Source organism: Hyperolius riggenbachi, chromosome 3 (genome assembly GCF_040937935.1).
Source record: "Hyperolius riggenbachi isolate aHypRig1 chromosome 3, aHypRig1.pri, whole genome shotgun sequence".
NCBI classification, from domain to species: domain Eukaryota; kingdom Metazoa; phylum Chordata; class Amphibia; order Anura; family Hyperoliidae; genus Hyperolius; species Hyperolius riggenbachi.
The window spans coordinates 487,831,127-487,852,624 of NC_090648.1; the positions used below are offsets into that span (position 1 = coordinate 487,831,127).

Below are 21,498 nucleotides of genomic sequence, written 5' to 3' on the forward strand. Positions count from 1 at the left end.
ATTGCTCGCTCATACAACCTACCACCTAAATGAATTTTGGCTCCTTTTCTTGTCACGAATAAAGCTTTCTTTTGGTGCTATTTGATTGCTCCTGCGATTTTTACTTTTTATTATATTCATCAAAAAAGACATGAATTTTGGCAAAAAAATGATTTTTTTAACTTTCTGTGCTGACATTTTTCAAATAATGTAAAATTTCTGTATACATGCAGCGCGAAAAATGTGGACAAACATGTTTTTAATAAAAAAAACCCCATTCAGTGTATATTTATTGGTTTGAGTAAAAGTTATAGCGTTTACAAACTATGGTGCAAAAAGTGAATTTTCCCATTTTCAAGCATCTATGACTTTTCTGACCCCCTGTCATGTTTCATGAGGGGCTAGAATTCCAGGATAGTATAAATACCCCCCAAATGACCCCATTTTGGAAAGAAGACATCCCAAAGTATTCACTGAGAGGCATAGTGAGTTCATAGCAGATATTATTTTTTTGTCACAAGTAAGCGGAAAATGACACTTTGTGACAAAAAAAAAAAAAAAAGTTTCCATTTCTTCTAACTTGCGACAAAAAAAAATGAAAACTGCCACGGACTCACCATGCCCCTCTCTGAATACCTTGAAGGGTCTACTTTCCAAAATGGGGTCATTTGTGGGGTGTGTTTACTGTCCTGACATTTTGGGGGGTGCTAAATTGTAAGCACCCCTGTAAAGCCTAAAGGTGCTCATTGGACTTTGGACCCCTTAGCGCAGTTAGGCTGCAAAAAAGTGCCACACATGTGGTATTGCCGTACTCAGGAGAAGTAGTATAATGTGTTTTGGGGTGTATTTTTACACATACCCATGCTGGGTGGGAGAAATATTTCTGTAAATGACAATTTGTTAATTTTTTTTACACACAATTGTCCATTTACAGAGATCTTTCTCCCACTCAGCATGGGTATGTGTAAAAATACACCCCAAAACACATTATACTACTTCTCCTGAGTACGGCGATACCACATGTGTGGCACTTTTTTGCACCCTAACTGCGCTAAAGGGCCCAAAGTCCAATGAGTACCTTTAGGATTTCACAGGTCATTTTGAGAATTTTTGTTTCAAGACTACTCCTCACGGTTTAGGGCCCCTAAAATGCCAGGGCAGTATAGGAACCCCACAAATGATCCCATTTTAGAAAGAAGACACCCCAAGGTATTCCGTTAGGAGTATGGTGAGTTCATAGAAGATTTTATTTTTTGTCACAAGTTAGCGGAAAATGACACTTTGTGAAAAAACACAATTAAAATCAATTTCCGCTAACTTGTGACAAAAAATAAAAACTTCTATGAACTCGCCATACTACTAACGGAATACCTTGGGGTGTCTTCTTTCTAAAATGGGGTCATTTGTGGGGTTCCTATACTGTCCTGGCATTTTAGGGGCCCTAAACCGTGAGGAGTAGTCTTGAAACGAAATTTCTCAAAATGACCTGTGAAATCCTAAAGGTACTCATTGGACTTTGGGCCCTTTAGCGCAGTTAGGGTGCAAAAAAGTGCCACACATGTGGTATCGCCGTACTCGGGAGAAGTAGTACAATGTGTATTGGGGTGTATTTTTACACATACCCATGCTGGGTGGGAGAAACACCTCTGTAAATGACAATCTTTTGATTTTTTTACACACAATTGTCCATTTACAGCGGTATTTCTCCCACCCAGCATGGGTATGTGTAAAAATACACCCCAAAACACATTGTACTACTTCTCCCGAGTACGGCGATACCACATGTGTGGCACTTTTTTGCACCCTAACTGCGCTAAGGGGCCCAAAGTCCAATGAGTACCTTTAGGATTTCACAGGTCATTTTTGTTTCAAGACTACTCCTCACGGTTTAGGGCCCCTAAAATGCCAGGGCAGTATAGGAACCCCACAAATGATCCCATTTTAGAAAGAAGACACCCCAAGGTATTCCGTTAGGAGTATGGTGAGTTCATAGAAGATTTTATTTTTTGTCACAAGTTAGCGGAAAATGACACTTTGTGAAAAAACACAATTAAAATCATTTTCCGCTAACTTGTGACAAAAAATAAAATCTTCTATAAACTCACCATACTCCTAACGGAAAACGTTTGGGTGTCTTCTTTCTAGAATGCGGTCATTTGTGGGGTTCCTATACTGCCCTGGCATTTTAGGGGCCCTAAACCGTGAGGAGTAGTCTTGAAACAAAAATGACCTGTGAAATCCTAAAGGTACTCATTGGACTTTGGGCCCTTTAGCGCAGTTAGGCTGCAAAAAAGTGCCAATCATGTGGTATCGCCGTACTCGGGAGATGTAGTATAATGTGTTTTGGGGTGTATTTTTACACATACCCATGTTGGGTGGGAGAAATACCTCTGTAAATGACAATTGTTTGTTTTTTTTTACACACAATTGTCCATTTACAGAGAGATTTCTCCCACCCAGCATGGGTATGTGTAAAAATACACCCCAAAACACATTATACTACTTCTCTTGAGTACGGCGATACCACATGTGTGACACTTTTTTGCAGCCTAGGTGCGCTAAGGGGCCCAACGTCCTAATCACAGGTCATTTTGAGGCATTTGTTTTCTAGACTACTCCTCACGGTTTAGGGCCCCTAAAATGCCAGGGCAGTATAGGAACCCCACAAGTGACCCCATTTTAGAAAGCAGACACCCCAAGGTATTCCGTTAGGTGTATGGCGAGTTCATAGAAGATTTTATTTTTTGTCACAAGTTAGTGAAAAATGACACTTTGTGAAAAAAAAAAAATCAATTTCCGCTAACTTTTGACAAAAAATAAAATCTTCTATGAACTCGTCATACACCTAACAGAATACCTTGGGGTGTCTTTTTTATAAAATGGGGTCACTTGTGGGGTTCCTATACCGCCCTGGCATTTTACGGGCCCAAAACCGTGAGTAGTCTGGAAACCAAATGTCTCAAAATGACTGTTCAGGGGTATAAGCATCTGCAAATTTTGATGACAGGTGGTCTATGAGGGGGCGAATTTTGTGGAACCGGTCATATGCAGGGTGGCCTTTTAGATGACAGGTTGTATTGGGCCTGATCTGATGGATAGGAGTGCTAGGGGGGTGACAGGAGGTGATTGATGGGTGTCTCATAGTGTTGGGCGAACAGTGTTCGCCACTGTTCGGGTTCTGCAGAACATCACCCTGTTCGGGTGATGTTCGAGTTCGGCCGAACACCTGGTGGTGTTCGGCCAAACTGTTCGGGGTTCGCCCGAACTGCAGAATGCATGGCCGAACATGGCCGAACAGGGCCCCTGTTCGGCCGAACAGGGCCCTGTTCGGCCGAATACTGCCCCCCTATGCCCCCTATGGGGTCGCAGGCATAAGGGGGGAGCATGCCCCGATCGCGGGGGGGGGGGTCGGAAATTCCCCCCACCCCCTCCGCTAGCGCTCCCCCCTCTGCCCGCTTCCCCATACAAAAAGTTTGAAACAAGTTCAATAGTACCTGGGCTGGTGGCACTGGCTGGCAGTGGAGTGAGGAGGAGTCCGAGTAGCAGAGTGACGTTGAGGCCGGGCAGCGGGCGGTTCAGCGCTAGTACCCTTGTGGTACTTCCGCCCTTTCTCTGACCTCACGTCCTCTGCATACGAGGGGACGCATCACGCGTACCCTCGTATGCGTCATCACGCAGAGGACGTGAGGTCAGAGAAAGGGCGGAAGTACCACAAGGGTACTAGCGCTGAACCGCCCGCTGCCCGGCCTCAACGTCACTCTGCTACTCGGACTCCTCCTCCTCCTCACTCCACTGCCAGCCAGTGCCACCAGCCCAGGTACTATTGAACTTGTTTCAAACTTTTTGTATGGAGAAGCGGGCAGAGGGGGGAGCGCTAGCGGAGGGGGTGGGGGGAATTTCCGACCCCCCCCGCGACCGGGGCATGCTCCCCCCTTATGCCTGCGACCCCATAGGGCCCCCAAAATGGGCATGTTCGGGGGTCCCATTGACTCCCATTGAGTTCGGCGTTCGGGCCGAACATGCCGAACATCTGGCCCATGTTCGGCCTGTTCGGCCCGAACCCGAACATCCAGGTGTTCGCCCAACACTAGTGTCTCAGGGGGTGGTTAGAGGGGAAAATAGATGCAATCAATGCACTGGGGAGGTGATCGGAAGGAGGTCTGAGGGGGATCTGAGGGTTTGGCCGAGTGATCAGGAGCCCACACGGGGCAAATTAGGGCCTGATCTGATGGGTAGGTGTGCTAGGGGATGACAGGAGGTGATTGATGGGTGTCTCAAGGTGTGATTATAGGGGGGAATAGATGCAAGCAATGCACTGGCGAGGTGATCAGGGCTGAGGCCTGAGGGCATTCTGAGGGTGTGGGCGGGTGATTGAGTGCCCTAGGGGCAGATAGGGGTCTAATCTGATAGGTAGCAGTGACAGGGGGTGATTGATGGGTAATTAGTGGGTGTTTAGGGTAGAGAACAGATATAAACACTGCCCTTGGGAGGTGATCTGACGTCGGATCTGCGGGCGAACTATTGGTGTGGGTGGGTGATCAGATTGCCCACAAGGGGCAGGTTAGGGGCTGATTGACGAGTGGCAGTGACAGGGGGTGATTGATGGGTGGCAGTGCCAGGGGGTGATTGATGGGTGGCAGTGACAGGGGGTGATTAATGGGTGATTGACAGGTGATCAGTGGGTTATTACAGGGAAGAACAGATGTAACTAATGCACTGGCGAATTGATAAGGGGGGGTCTGAGGGCAATCTGAGCGTGTAGGCGGGTGATTGGGTGCCCGCAAGGGGCAGATTAGGGTCTGTTCTGATGGGTAACAGTGACAAGTGGTGATAGGGGGTGATTGATGGGTGATTGATGGGTAATTAGTGGGTGTTTAGAGGAGAGAATAGATGTAAACACTGCGCTTGGGTGGTGATCTGATGTCGGATCTGCGGGCGATCTATTGGTGTGGGTGGGTGATCAGATTGCCTGCAAGGGGCAGGTTAGGGGCTGATTGATGGGTGGCAGTGACAGGGGGTGATTGATGGGTGGCAGTGACAGGGGGTGATTGATGGGTGATTGACAGGTGATCAGTGGGTTATTACAGGGAAGGACAGATGTAAATAATGCCCTGGCAATCTGAGCATGTAGGCGGGTGATTGGGTGCCCGCAAGGGGCAGATTAGGGTCTGATCTGATGGGTAACAGTGACAGGTGGTGATAGGGGGTGATTGATGGGTAATTAGTGGGTGTTTAGAGGAGAGAATAGATGTAAACACTGAGTTTGGGTGGTGATATGATGTCGGATCTGCGGGCGATCTATTGGTGTGGGTGGGTGATCAGATTGCCCGCAAGGGGCAGGTTAGGGGCTGATTGATGGGTGGCAGTGACAGGGGGTGATTGATGGGTGATTGACAGGTGATTGACAGGTGATTGACAGGTGATTGACAGGTGATCAGGGGGGATAGATGCATACAGTACACAGGGGGGGGGGTCTGGGGAGAACCTGAGGGGTGGGGGGGTGATCAGGAGGGGGTAGTGGGCGGGGGGGGATTAAAAAAAATAGCGTTGACAGATAGTGACAGGGAGTGATTGATGGGTGATTAGGGGGGTGATTGGGTGCAAACAGGGTTCTGGGGGGTGGGCAGGGGGGGGTCTGAGGGGTGCTGTGGGCGATCTGGGGCAGGGGGGGGGAAGTCAGTGTGCTTGGTTCAGACTAGGGTGGCTGCAGCCTGCCCTGGTGGTCCCTCGGACACTGGGACCACCAGGGCAGGAGGCAGCCTGTATAATACACTTTGTAAACATTACAAAGTGTATTATACACTTTGTATGCGGCGATCGCAGGGTTAACATCCCGCCGGCGCTTCCGTATAGCCGGCGGGATGTTGCGGCGGGCGAGCGGTGACAGGCGCCGGCGGAGGATCGCGTCACGGATGACGCGATCGCTCCGCCCATGCCCCTACAAGGACCGCCGCCTTTGGGCATGAGCTGGTCCTTGTGGGGTCCACTTCCCGGCCGCCTCTGTGCGTTAGGCGGTCGGGAAGTGGTTAAGCTCTCCGACTAAAGGTGCCCATACACTCGTCAGATTGTCAGCAGATAGATAAGAAATGCATCTGATGATCTATCTGATGCGTTTTTAGAACATTTTTTACCAGGATAGAATTCCAATAGATTTCAGTTTGAAATCTATTAAATTCGATCTGATGGTATATTTTTGCCATCAGATTTCCATTAAGGCCAAGGCAAACTGATAAGCAATCTCATCAGATCGACCTACATTTTCCATCCAGCCAGTTCGATGGAAATCCATCGAAATCGATCGAAATCGGCCATCGATCGGTCGATTGGCCAACCGATTTGCAAACGATCAATCGATCAATCGATCGATCGATCGGGATCGATCGGTCGCCCAGAAAATCGGCTGAGTGTATGGGCCCCTTAAGTTAGTCATGGAGAGGCCTGTTATCTGACTTTTATTATCTCAACTGTTCCTGGACTATTTACTTTTCCTCTGCCACAGGAGAGGTCATTAGTTCACAGACTGCTCTGAAAGACTCATTTTAAATGCTGAGTGTTGTGTAATCTGCACATATTATAGAATGATGCAATGTTAGAAAAAACACTATATACATGAAAATAAAAGTATGAGAATATTTTCTTTGCTGCTAATCTTCTAGTAATTATTCATAGTACACAACCAATTCACTATATCATATATTTTTTTTCGCTTCAGTGTCTCTTTAAGTCATTTAAGGAGAGATAAATTGTGAGTTAATAATAATAAATAAGGTGAGATAATTTAACAGAAAAGCTTTGTGAATCAGGCCCAAAGTGCATTACATAAACTGCAAACCACAACTTACACAAATAATGTCAGTAGCACTATAAACACACAATGCATTTAGGTGTGGTGTTTATGCACTTACAAGGAGCAACATATGAGTTGGTGCATACTGCGGCTATGCTATATAAGTAAAGGTGCCTATACATGACTCGATTTTCCTGTACAATCGACAATTTCACTAATTTTATCATATCAAAGGAGAATCGATTATGTTCCATTCTGCTCGATTGATGGAAATAGGACGATATCTGGTCGAATCGACCAATTTACTCAATCGGTAAGGATAGAAAATATTGGTCAAATCGGCTACTGTTCATATGATTTCGATCAACACAGAATCGAGTTTTGGTTTCAGAGCATGGATGCACAATATCGTTTACATTGATTGGTGAAGGAGACTCACCAGGATCTCGCTTGCAGCGTGAGGGCTGCTAGTTGATCGACATCCGATCACCCACACTGTGCTTGATCGCCCGATAATGTCAATCGCTTTATTGTTCAATGGAACATTGAAAAGCAGGGATGAGCACGAAGTACACATAATCATAATTTCCCATCCTGATTTTTAATTACGATACAAAATTGTAGGGAAAAATCGTAATTAATTTTGCATGTAAATGCAATCAGTAATCGTAATTTTGCAATTTTATGTAATTTCATGCCAAATTTAGTGGCTAATAGCAAAACCTCCCTATGTGCTAGCATCACCAAAATTGCTACATGTGTTGAGGGGAATGGTGGGAACAAGTCAAAGAAAGGACTTGTAGTTTTTGAGATATTCGATTTTAAAAATGCAAAGGAAAATTTGTTTTTAAACTATGATTTTTCTGATTTTAAAAAACCCTTTTCCTTTGTATTTTTAAAATTGAATTTCTCAAAAACTACAAGGTCTTTTTGTAAAATTCTTTCTTTGACTTATTCCTACTATTCCTCTTTACAAACCTAGTAATTGGGGATAGCATGTATGGGGGCTTTGCTATCAACAGCTAAAGTCGGCACAAACTTACTAAAACATTATACGAAAATTACGTGAAATTAAGAATGGATTACATAAAATCAATGTCCAAATCGTAATTACGCATGGCAGCAAAAATGTATGTAAAATTTCACTTAATCATAATTAGAAGATTATGAGCATCACTGTTGAAAAGAGAAAACATACCGGAGAATGTGGTGTAGCGGGCTGTGCATACAAGGTGTAACTCACCTGTGCTGCCCCCCCCCCCTTGTGATGCGCTTCATGCCCTGTTACATCTTCTTACACATCCATCTATAGAGCAAAAGTTCTGGTTTTAGAAGGCGGAATTGTAAGAAGCTGAAACGTGACATGGAGCACATCAGAAGAGAGGTTTCAGCTTAGGTGAGTTAACCCCAGCATGAGTTCCCCCCCTTCCCGTCAGCGCGCACACACACTCACACACACTCACACACACACACACACATGCTCACACACACACACATGCTCACACACACTCACACATGCGCACACACACACTCACACATGCTCACACACACTCACACACACACACATGCTCACACACACTCACACATGCGCACACACCAGGATGATTTCACCTTTCCCAAAATCATTCTCACTTACTAGTGTGTGACTCGTCAGTGTAAAAAGTGATACACGATATATTGCTGGACAATATTGCCCCTAATTTTATTCTCTTCTTCCGGCACAGACAGATACACAAGATGGGCATATGGCTGCTGTAATCGCTGGTGCGATCTTCTTGATCCTGCTCATCATACTGACATTAACGATGCTATACAGATGTGAGTGATTCTATACAGGTGTGAGTGATGCTATACAGGGAACAACATGAATTTATGTTTGCAAAGCAACCTATGTATCTGCTTTTGATGTTGCATTTATATAATACTATTCAAAGGTTTGATGCATTGGCTATCATTCATAAAGTATTACCGCATGCGGTAATGCAGAAAACAGCTGACTTTAACGAGCACTTAGCAAAATGTCAATAGTGCTGCTCGGATACCCCTTTTCAAAATCCGGATCCGATTCGGATCCGGATACCCAGATATCCGGTCCGGGTCGGATATCTGATTTCAAAATTTTGCAATCTGAATCGGATATCCAACCTCAGTATCCGTGGTATCGGATATCTGGATAGAAAAAACGGAAGTGCCCTTTAAATTGCTTTAAAAACATTTTTAGGGTAAATGAGGCATGTAGCATCATTATTTTTTTAACGGGGAACAGTAATTGATGATGTGGGGACTTAAAATCACAAAAAAAAAGGCTGTCAATTAACATTAGGCCTAGGTTCCAGACAGCGGTCATGCAGCCCACATTGTGTCCAAAGTCCAACCGCACAACTGGGACATGACAGTTTTCAGCCAAGACACCTCCAAAAAATTACACAGCAATTGTGTTTTGGGTTAAATATAGGTGGTATTAGTGGCCTGTGACACCCTGGCCTGGCGGTGGGAGCTGCACAAGCAGCAGGAGCAAGGCAATGCAGCAGCAGCAGGTGTAACGTGTGCCAGAAGCATGCCGGACGTGTCACGTGGCAATTGGCACGTGTCACGTGACACGTGCCAAGTGACACGTGACACAGCAGTTCTGTAGAAAGCTAACAGTAGTACTACTACTCTAACAACTACTAGCAGTGCACTGACTGCAGTACTACACAATAACACAGTAATCCTTCCTATCCCCTAATCCCTAACCTAACCTATACCTAAGGCTAATAGCTGGCCAGCAGCCAGCAGCTGGCCTGGTCTGTGCACAGCACACACACACAGACACATAGCAGCTGCCTGCAGCCCTGCAGCACAGCACACACTCTGACTGTCATACAATGACATCAAGCTAATTAATGATTTAACAATAGTGTAGTGATAGTGAAGGGGTTAAGCACTGAACAGCTTTAGGTTTATAACTGTGTACAGCCCTTACTAGGCCATCAGCACTGGAGCATGTCTCTCAGTGTGCCTTCAGCAAGCTAGGATGATATGTCTCATCATGGCAGCCCTCCTTATTATGCAGGGGGGCTGGCCAGTGTTCCTTTCTGTGATTGGGTGCCAGGGCCTAGGCTGGGAGGCATCTGATTGGCTCAATGAGGTCAGGTGGGGCTGGCCAGGGTTCCCCTCTGTGATTGGTTGCTAGGGCTTCTGCTGGGAGCCCTCTGATTGGCTCCAGGATGTCATCTCCTTAGTTACAGTATTTCGGATCCGGATATCCGCACTATCCGCGGATATCTGGGTCATGCGTCCACATATTTCCGCATATAGCTAACCGGATTTGGGCCCAGGTATCCGGAATCTGGATCCGGTCGGATAGCTGAAAAAAGGTCAGATATCCGGCTTACTCGGATATCCGGAATCTGGATGAGCAGCACTGGTTACTGCATGAAAAGCTGAATTTCCCAAGCAGTGAGGTAAATTACCGACTTGTGTGGTAATTACCTCAACACATGTCAGTAAATGTCAATTCATAAAGATTAGAGCAAGTGGTAATGGGAACATACAGCCTGCTTTGAAGAGGTGATAAGAGAGCAATAAGAGCAAAGATAATGGAGACTCACAACCAGAATCAGTGAGATCTCCCCAGGCAGCAGCAGCAGCAGCAGGGAGAGCGGAACAAACAAGGCTTCCCCTGAATACCTTAGGCTGTGTGTTTAACCTCTTGGGTTCCTGCTTTTAAGATGTGTATTTCACACCAGAAAGCATGGCATGTGTAAAGTTTCTTGAAGTTCTTCTACGTTGCTGCAATTAAATAGATTGTTTAGAAAGACTAATAGACAGATACAGAGCAGATTCAGGGCAAGCAGAAGCAGTATAACAAAAAATGCACATCTAATGGGAAGTTGGGGATGCCTCTTTTATTGTAATGCTGTCTCTGCACGGAGAACAGGAATGTAACAGTGAAACTCATGTTACGGACAGTTGGGCTGTGGTAAAACACCGCACTTCTATCACAGCTGTGAAAATGTTTATGAATTACCACACAGAAGTCTAAAATACTGAATGCTGTATTTTCTCGATGAGACTTTTTTTTACCGCACAGCCTTTTATGAATGAGAGCTAGTCTCAGTTTGACCATTCGTTTTTTGTATAAAATCCTGAAGAGAATGATAAAGATATATTCAATCTGGCACAAAAAGAATGCCAAAACCAAGAAACGAAATGAACACTTCTAATAGAAATTACTCCCTCAGGAATACCATGCAGATGAAAAATGTGTTCAACAATGAGTTTAGCTAATACCTTAGCAGTGGGCAACTTGGGAAGGGGTACAAAATGCGCCATCTTGCTGAATCTATCAACAGTGACCCATATATCAATACATCCCTTGGATGAAGGCAAATCAACCACAAAATTTGTAGACAAGTCTATCCGGGGGCCTATCAGGTATAGGCAAAGGTTGCAATGACCCCCTGATCTCTATGGGAGATTGTGCAAGACTTAACAAAAGCTTCTATATCCTTTACCAATGTAGGCCAACAGACATGATGTCTGTGCAACTGAAGCGTCTTGGTTTCTCCAGGGTGCCCAAGCGACTTGGTTTGATTAAACTGTCTTGCAGTCTCAAACAGTGGTGTAGCTAAGGAGCTATGGACCCAGTGCAAGTTTTACATTGGGCCCCCCAAGCACTTTATACATAACATTTGATATGGTGCATCAAAACCTGCCAAGGACAGCCACAGTATTAGAGGTCCAAGAAATGGATGGGGAACAGTTTGTTAAAGGAGAACTGTAGAGAGAGGTGTATGGAGGCTGCCATATTTATTTCCATTTAAGCAATACCAGTTGCCTGGCTGTCTTGCTGATCATCTGCCTCTAGTACTTTCAGCCATAGACCCTGAACAAGCATGCTGCAGTTCAGGTTTTACTGACAATTTTGACAGATATGACAAGATTAGCTGCATGCTTGTTTCTGGTGTTATTCAGCCACTACTTCAGCCAAATAGATCAGCAGGGCTGCCAGGCAACTAGTATTGCTTAAAAGGAAATAAATATGGCAGCCTCCATATACCTCTCACTACAGTTCTCCTTTCATGATTACTAATGTTCAAAGCATCTATAGAAGTGATTACCAGCAAAGGGCCAATAAAGAGCGAATACTGCAGTTGAGGGAGATTCCCTCTGGCCCGAGGGCCCCGGTACGGTTGCAACCTCTGCACCCCCTGTTGCTACGCCACTGGTCTCAAATGGGGAGGAACAAACAAGCGGTCCTATAGTCCACCTGGTGGAACATCATCTTGGTAAGATAACAGCAACTCCGCAAGATCACAAGACAGCCCTGAAACTGGTCAAAGTTGCTGCCACAAAGTTTCTGGGTACAATAGACTCAGGTATTTCACTAGTAAATGATTCAACATAAAAATATGAGACTTAAAGGGATACTGTAGGGGGGTCGGGGAAAATGAGTTGAACTTACCCGGGGCTTCTAATGGTCCCCCGCAGACATCCTGTGTTGGCGCAGCCACTCACTGATGCTCCGGCCCGCCTCCAGTTCACTTCTGGAATTTCTGACTTTAAAGTCAGAAAACCACTGCGCCTGCGTTGCCATGTCCTCACTCCCGCTGATGTCACTCCCGCTGATGCGTAGACACAGACCATACTGGGCCTGCGCTGTGCGCTCTTGGTGACATCAGCGGGATCGAGGACACGGCAACGCAGGCACAGTGGTTTTCAGACTTTAAAGTCTGAAATTCCAGAAGTGAACCGGAGGCAGGGCCGGAGCATCGGTGAGTGGCTGCGCCAACACAGGATGTCTGCGGGGGACCGTTAGAAGCCCGGGTAAGTTCAACTCATTTTCCCCTGACCCCCCTACAGTATCCCTTTAAGCATCAGCCTTGACAGTTTTACTTCCTGATTTTTAAGTTATGGTAAAATGCAGTCAGGAAAAGAACAATACCCACCGAGCCTGACAGGGGCTCAATCTTTTTACATTCTCAAAGTATTCTTAGATTTTATGATCATTATACACCGTAATGGGATGAGATGCCCCATTCAGCCAATGCATCAATTCCTACAGTGCCCACTTGATCCCCAACAACTACCTGTTACCAACTTCGTAATTACATTCAGCAGTATAAAATTTCTTAGAGAAAATTTAATTTTCTTGGGTTTTCCCAAATACTGGGAGAGAACCGTTTCCGAGAGGTCTTTACCCTGATGTCCAACGGTCATTTATTGTTGAAGTAGATGCCTCAGATGCCTCAGAGGTCCAAGAAATGGATGGGGAACAGTTTGTTAAAGGAGAACTGTAGAGAGAGGTGTATGGAGGCTGCCATATTTATTTCCATTTAAGCAATACCAGTTGCCTGGCTGTCTTGCTGATCATCTGCCTCTAGTACTTTCAGCCATAGACCCTGAACAAGCATGCTGCAGTTCAGGTTTTACTGACAATTTTGACAGATATGACAAGATTAGCTGCATGCTTGTTTCTGGTGTTATTCAGGGTAAACTAAAATAGGTACAGAACAAAAAGCATCTTCGAGACTTCTGAATGCCTGAGTAACCTCTGGAGATCACAGAAAAGGGCGCACCTCCGTTCTCATGAGATCAGTAAGGGTAGCAACCTTGGTGGAGTATCTCTTTAAAAACTTACAATAGAAATCGGCAAATCCAAAGAATTGTTGCAACGGTTTCAGATCATAAGGCTGAGGCTAGTCCGGCACAGCGGAAATCTTTGCTGAATCCAAAGCCAATTGAGAATCTGAAATTATGTAACCCAGCAATGATATCTAATGGGTTTCAAACACACTTCTCAAGCTTGGCGTAGAGATGGCTATTTCAATCATTTTTCAAAACTGTCTTGACCTGTATTTGATGTTCAGCCAGAGAGGAGGAAAATATCAAGATATCATCAAGATAGACAACCACGAATTTGCCCAAAAAGTCCTGAAAACATTATTAGATACTCAACATTATTAGAAAGACATTAGTAGATACTCGTAATTTTCTGGGAAGGTCCTTGACGGTCGCCACACTATGGAGGGGAACGTCTTAGGCCTAGGAAAAGGATGAGACCGGGAGCCCTTATGGTGTAGTTTCATTAGACTAGTGGGTTAGGTAATAGTGTGGGTAATAAATGCTCACAAAGGTGGGTTGCCCTGATGCAACCAATGACAATCAGATGCGGAAAAAAACGGTTTCCGCTCGGTGTACTGGAACACTCTAGTACCAAGCGATCGCTCTCCTCCTGTGGTCCTATATACTGGCGGATAGTCTCCCCGGTGATATAGTAGCACCTCAAAGAGGTGAGGGATATGGAGGCAAATCAGTGGAGGCGCCCTTAATCTTATTAATCTTATTAACAAGCTATTAGCGGAGAAATGAACTCAAAAATAAAATTTCAAATAAAAAGAGGTATCTTACCTCATCAGAAGACTCATATAGGTGGAAAAGGGAGTCTTTGTATTAAAATAGGGGGTAAACTGTAGACAACGCGTTTCACGGGACACAGCCCGCTTCATCGGGTCAATAAACAGAAATCGTAATTGCCAGCCATGCAGTGCGGGGGCGCATATAGAAAAAAAAATTAAAAAAAGTTTTCTACATGCGCCCCCGCACTGCATGGCTGGCAATTACGGTTTCTGTTTATTGACCTGATGAAGCGGGCTGTGTCCCGTGAAACGCGTTGTCTACAGTTTACCCCTATTTTAATAAAAAGACTCCCTTTTCCACCTATATGAGTCTTCTGATGAGGTAAGATACCTCTTTTCATTTGAAATTTTATTTTTGAGTTAATTTCAAAACACACACTATGTGCTTGATTCACAAAGCGGTGCTAACAGTTAGCACGCTGGTGAAAAGCCCTTTATCATGCCTAAACTCAATTTAGGCGTGATAAGTTTAAGTGTGATAAGTTTAGGCGTGATAAGTTTAGGCATAATAAGTTTAGGTGTGATAAGTTTAGGCGTGATAAGTTTAGGCGTGATAACTATAGCACCAACTGGGTTAGAACCGCAGTGCACAGCTGATCATGGGCTTGATTCACAAAGCGGTGCTAACTGTTAGCACGCCTGTGAAAACCCCATTAGCATGTCTAAACGCTAAACTTTACGCATGCACTGCACAGAGTGCAGGGCGCTCCGCGCGAAGTGCCCATTAAAGCCTATGGGACTTAGCGCGCGCATAGGACTTTGCGCGTGGTACTTAGTGCGCAATCTGATTGAGAAAACCGGTGCTAACCTACTTAGCACCCTGGTTAGCGCGCCTAAAGCCTTTAGACGTGCTAAGTAGGTTAGCACCGCATAGTGAATCAAGCCCCATAAGTTTTGTGCTAGCAAAGTCTGGTGCACTTCGCATAGAGTTTAATGGCGCTGCTTTGCGTGCGGGACTTTGCGCGCGATCTAAACTTATCAAAACTTATCACGCCTAAACTTATCACGCCTAAACTTATTACCCCTAAACTTATCACGCTTAAACTGGTTTTTCACCAGCTTGGTGCAATGGTTATCACGCCTAAAGTCTTTTAGTCGTGCTAACTGGGTGAGCACTGCTTTGTGAATCAGGCCCTATATATGTGTGTAAAAAGAAAAATTATATATATATTAAATAAGGGTGGTGCTGCCTCTGACATAGGAGACCAGGGTTTAATCTCTGCTCCTCCTGTTCAGTACGCTAGTACCTATTATGTAAGGAGTTCTTGGGCAAAACTCCCTAACACTGCTACTGCCTACTGAGTGCACTCTAGTGCTGCCTTGCAAGCACTTTGAGTTTCACAGGAGTAAAGCGCTATACATATATAGGAATATATTATTGTACACCATGCTGAGCAATGCCAAATGCTTATTTATGTAATGATTTACTCTGCATAACAAGACATGTTTATTTGTATTTTTAGGGAAATTCTGCAAAATGACAGAGGATAAAGCAGACAGGTAATAACACAACTACTACAGATTCACAGAAACTAACAAAATGTCAAAATTTCATTTCTGTGACTTACCGGTAGTTCCTAGATATGCCTGTTTTTGGCTCTCAGCTTAGGGTTGGTTCACACCATGAGCACTTTTCAAAGCACCCATCTTTCCATAAGCGCTTGGCTAATATAACCCTGTGAGGTTAATCCCACAGCAGCGTTGCGATTTGGCTGAAATTGCCAAAGTGCTGCATGTAGCGTTTTTTGGAGCAATTCACATTCATTCAAAAATCACTCTGAAAATAAATCGCTTTACAAAACTGCAGCCTTTGAACTAAGTCCTATACTCACTTTTGAGGGTCCTACATAATGGATTACATGTTTCCCACTACAGGTGGATCAGCTGGTCCCCCCAGCAGCACATCCTCCAGAAATTCTGGCTTCCTGGACTCCCTCCCTGCCCCCTGCTGGATATGATATAGCGAGATTTCTAGCCATTTGGTTGCAATACAGACAGCAAGCAGTACATTTTGTTCTGCAGCAGATTGGCCACTGATTTAAACAGGAAACCCATAGTTAAAGAGGCCCTGTATTGGCATATATTAGAATGCAGTAAATTATTTAGGATACCCACTTTTACTTAAAATAGCATCAGAAACACTTCCTATATCTGTATATTGCTGTATATTGGTATGTAACCCCACCCTCTCAATGATGTCACAGCCTTGGCTGTTTATTATTTAAACCACTCCCCCCGAGCATTCTGGGAGACCAGCTATGTTGTGGTACTGGCTTAAAGGGGTTCTGTGGTAGACAAAAAGTAAAACAAGCTGACACTTACCTGGGGCTTCTATCAGCCCCTTGCAGCGGTGACGTCCCACGGCGTCCTCCTCTGATCACCCGTTCCCTGCCGACGGCACCGGGCATTATTTGTCTGGCATAGCCAAATAATGCGCGCTCCCGGTTGCGTCATCGGGAGCTTACTGCGCAGGCGCAGTAAAGAGGTTTCTTGTACTGCGCCTGCGCAGTAAGCTCTGATGATGCGTGCGGAAGCGAGAGCTCGGCCGCGCAGCAGCAATGTAATCGCTCGCGTACGGGGACCGGCGGCAGGGAACTGCGCATTGGGAGAGGACGGCGCGGGACATTACCGCTGCAGGGGGCTGATAGAAGCCCCAGGTAAGTGTCAGCTTGTTTTACTTTTCGACTAACACAGAACTCCTTTAACCTATTTTAGTTCCTGGACGTAGAAACTACGTCCAGGAACCATGCGCGCTACCGCATGCTCCCGCGGCCGATCGCGTGCGTGCACGCGCGCTCCCGGCCCGCGGTTCGTCAGCCAGGCAATCAGTGAATCGGGCTATGGTGCCCGATCACTGATTCCTCTCCCCCGCTGAAAAAGCGACAGCTTCTCTCGGAAGCTCCGGCTTTTCTGGCTGTTACCTCCCCCATGCGTCTCTCTAAGCGTATGTTACGCTTAGAGTGACGTCATGTAAACAAACTCATGGCCGCCATCTTGTGGCCAAAAAGTAATACTACAACTAAAAGTAAAAAAAAATAAAAATCAACACACATTTACATTATAAACCTATTGTTTACATCCCACCCTCCCAAAACTACCCAAATAAAATATTTAATATAAAAAAAAAAAACCATTACAATAAAAAACAAAAAAAATATAAATATTTACCTAAGGATCTAAACTTTTTAAATATCAATGTAAAGATGAAATATTTCTATATTTTTTTTATTTTAAACTTGTAAATAGTGATAGATGCAAAACGGAAAAAATGCACCTTTATTTCCAAATAAAATATTGTCGCCATACATTGTGATAGGGACATAATTTTAACGGTTTTGGTTAATTTTAACCTATTTTGGTTCCTGGACGTAGTCTCTACGTCCAGGAACCATGCGCGCTCCCACGCGCTCCCGCGGCCGATCGTGCGCGTGCACACGCGCTCCCGGCCCGCGGTTCGTTAGCCAGGCAATCAGTGAATTGGGCTATGGTGCCCGATCACTGATTCCTCTCCCCCGCTGAAAAAGCGACAGCTTCTCTCGGAAGCTGTGCTTTTTCTGGCTGTTGCGTCCCCCATGCGTCCCTCTAAGCGTATGTTACGCTTAGAGTGACGTCATGTAAACAAACTCATGGCCGCCATCTTGTCGCCAAAAAGTAAAACTACAACTAAAAGTAAAAAAAATAAAACTAAACACACATTTACATTATAAAACTATTGTTCACATCCCACCCTCCCAAAAATACCCAAATAAAATGTTTAAAAAAAAAAAAAATTACAATAAAAAAAAACATGTAAATATTTACCTAAGGGTCTAAACTTTTTAAATATAAATGTAAAGATGAAATATTACTATATTTTTTTTTATTTTAAACTTGTAAATAGTGATAGATGGAAAATGGAAAAAATGCACCTTTATTTCCAAATAAAATATTGTCGCCATACATTGTGATAGGGACATAATTTTAACGGTGTAATAACCGGGACATATGGGCAAATACAATGCGTGAGTTTTAATTATGGAGGCATGTATTATTTTAAAACTACAATGGCTGAAAACTGAGAAATAATGAATTTTTTCCGTTTTTTTCTTATTCTTCCTGTTAAAATGCATTTACAGTAAAGTGACTCTTAGCAAAATGTACCCCCCAAAGAAAGCCTAATTGGTGGCGGAAAAAACAAGATATAGATCAGTTCATTGTGATAAGTAGTGATAAAGTTATAGGCTAATGAATGGGAGGTGAACATTTCTCAAGTGAAAATGACGAATGGGTTAAGAACTCTGAGGGCCCGTTTCCACTAGAGCGAATCTGCATGTGTTTTCTGCATGCAGATTTGCATAACCAATATAAATCAATGGGCCTCTTTCCACTTTTTTGTGCAGTGGACTGTGCAGTAAAAAATCTGCACAGCAGAGCCATCAGAATTCGCACACCGCAAGGCTAGTGGGCGATTCGTCTGTAATGTATTTAATGGGAAATTCACCTGCGTTTTCGTTGAGAATTTTCCATGCGAATTTGTGTACGTTTTCGCTTAAAATCAATGTAAAAGCACACAAGCACTGACATGGTTAAATTCGCATACTTACAAACAGATGCAAATTTTAATGCGTTTTCATACAAAATTTGCATACAGTCACATACAAATTCGCATCCGCATGCAAATTCGTTTTCACGTTTTCCGCAACGGAATCGCACCGCACTAGTGGAAACGAGCCCTTAGTAACGAACATTCCGCAGAGATCACCTGCCAGTACTAAAGATGTTGTCACCTATAATACATTTCAGAAAATAAATACAAATAAAATCAGGGAGAGGAAAGATTTTACAATGGGCAAACAATTTATAATTTAATATTGAGGCCGGGTGCACACATAGCAGAAACGCTAGCGTAGCGGGAAACGCTGTGTTTTATGCAGAAATGTTAGTCTATGGGACACAGAAGAAGCTATGTTGAACTGCGTTTTTACAGTAAGCGTTCTGCAGACGCTGGTAGTGTTGCATATTATGCAGGCTAGCTGCCAAAACGCACATAATGAAAGTCTATGGTAACGCATATGCTAAGCGTTTTGCATGCGTTTATTTATGCATTTTTGATTAAAAATAAAGATCTCTGATGTGTTTCCACTTCCTGTTATCTTCCTGGTGATTTGCATACATTTAAATTTAAAAACGCATACAAAACGCATGTGCGTTTTACATTAGCAAACCGCAAACATATTAAAACGCATGCAAACGCATGAAAAACGCATCTGCATTAAGAAAATGCAACCGCAAAACGCACCAAAAATGCAGTAAAAACGCAATAGAAAATTGCAAATGAGTGATCCTAAAATGCTACTTTTTCATGCATTGTTATATGTGAGCCCAGCCTGATTCTGTCACACAACACTGCTGACATGTTGATGTGAATGTACCATTAGAATGTACCTGCATTAGCACATTAGCAATGTGATTATATTGTCCAATGCAGCGCACCAGTCTGAAAATATCCTTATGATTTCCAGCCTTCAAATTTACATCTTAATTTATATTTTACAGCATATTGTCAGTGATCAACCTGGACACTCTGGTGGTGGCTGAAAATCAAGCCATGGACAACATCTATACGTGACAGAGGACACCGCTTTGTGCACGACTGATGACATTGCCCTTCAAAGGATTTGACTGGCATCTGCCATTCTTGGAGAGTTTTCCGGCTTTTGGAAGTTGTTTATTTCCACTCCCTTTTACAGATGAGCGGAAGAAAGAAAGAAATAAAATATATTTGCAAAAATGATTGTTAAAACCTCCCTGGCGTTCTGATTCCGTGCTGCGCACGGCCATGGGAGCTTTTTTTTTACCTAATTTTTTTTTCCATGTAGCTAGCCTATCGCTAGCTACATGCTCCCCCCCTCCCTGCTCCATCCCTCCCACCCTTCCGATCGCCACCGGCGTGAAGACCCGTCCGGAAATCCCGTTCTGAACGGGATTTCCTTTATGGCTTCCCCTGTCGCCATGGCGACAATCCGACTGACGTCATCAACGTCATCGAGTCCCGATCCACCCCTCAGCGCTGCCTGGCACTGATTGGCGCGTCGGGTAGCGGCGGATCGGCGGCAAGCGGCGGCGTGCGGAGAAACACGCAGCTAGCAAAGTGCTAGCTGCGTGTTTAAAAAAAAAATATTCAAATCGGCCCACCAGGGCCTGAGCGGTGACCTCCGGCATCTCTGAGAACACTAGGGAGGTTAAACAGATCTATATGTATACTATATTTTTTGGACTATAAGACGCTCCTCCTGACCATAAGACGCACCTAGGTTTAGAGGACAAAAACCAGGGGAAGAATATATACTAAACCTGGTGCATCCGTGGTGCAGGGGCATCTTGTAGATGTTCTCCCCCCTAATCATTGTGTCCTCCTCCGTGTCCGCGCGGTATATTGACAAAATTATACGTTTTTATCTACAACAATATTTTTCATTTTTATATTATAAACGAAAATCAAGTGCTAAATATGTTGAATGAACGGTAATGAAATGGCAAAATACCATCTATAACAAAAAACTTTATTTACGCTTGTACTAAGCATGGGATTACGATTGTAAATAATACAGGTAGTTTAGAGCAACTATACCTAATTGTACTGTCACACAGAACTCTCCCTATACCTATCCCTAACCCCTAGACACCTCCCCCCCCCCCCCCCCCCGGTGGTAATAAGCAGCATAGTTTAATAAATTGAATATATTACAAATATTGTACTGGAACTATACCTAAGCCTACTCTCACACATAACCCTCCCTGTACCTATGCCTAACCCCTAGACCCCCCTGGTGGAGCCTAACCCTGAAATACCCCTGGTGGTGCCTAACCCTAAAACCCCTCTGGTGGTGCCTAAACCTAAAACCTCCCTGGTGGTGCCTATGCCTAACTCTAACCCCCCCCTGGTGGTGCCTAACCCTAACCACCCCCCCGGTGGTGCCTAACCCTAACCATCCGCCCCCCCGGTGGTGCCTAACCCTAACCATCCCCTGGGTGGTGCCTAACCCTAACAGCCCCCCTGGTGGTGCCTAAACCTAACCATTCCCCTGGTGATGCCAAACCCTAACCCTCCCCACTACACAAACACCCTTACACACGTAAAAACAATAATATATTTGATACCGTAAAATACGTCACTACAAATAACATGAATAGAATAATTTATATATTTTTAATAGAATAAATCGCCTTACAATCATGTACACATGAAAAATATTATGAATAGTAAAAATGATATATTTGTTATAGAATAAATAGCCTTACAATCACGTATGCATTAAAAATCTTACAATAACGGTAATATTAAAAGCA

General features: G+C 44.3%; 1 protein-coding gene across 1 annotated transcript in view; it reads left to right on the forward strand.

Annotated features, from left to right (window-relative positions):
* The window catches only part of LOC137561727 (T-cell immunoglobulin and mucin domain-containing protein 4-like), a 51,562-nt gene extending 31,650 nt beyond the window's left edge, over nt 1-19,912 (forward strand). The window contains exons 5-7 of the mRNA XM_068273066.1: nt 8,491-8,584; nt 15,633-15,669; nt 19,705-19,912. Of these exons, the coding sequence (XP_068129167.1) occupies nt 8,491-8,584; nt 15,633-15,669; nt 19,705-19,777 (204 nt within the window). The 3' untranslated portion in view covers nt 19,778-19,912. The remainder of the gene's footprint in view (nt 1-8,490; nt 8,585-15,632; nt 15,670-19,704) is intronic.
* Nucleotides 19,913-21,498: the final 1,586 nt, after the last annotated feature.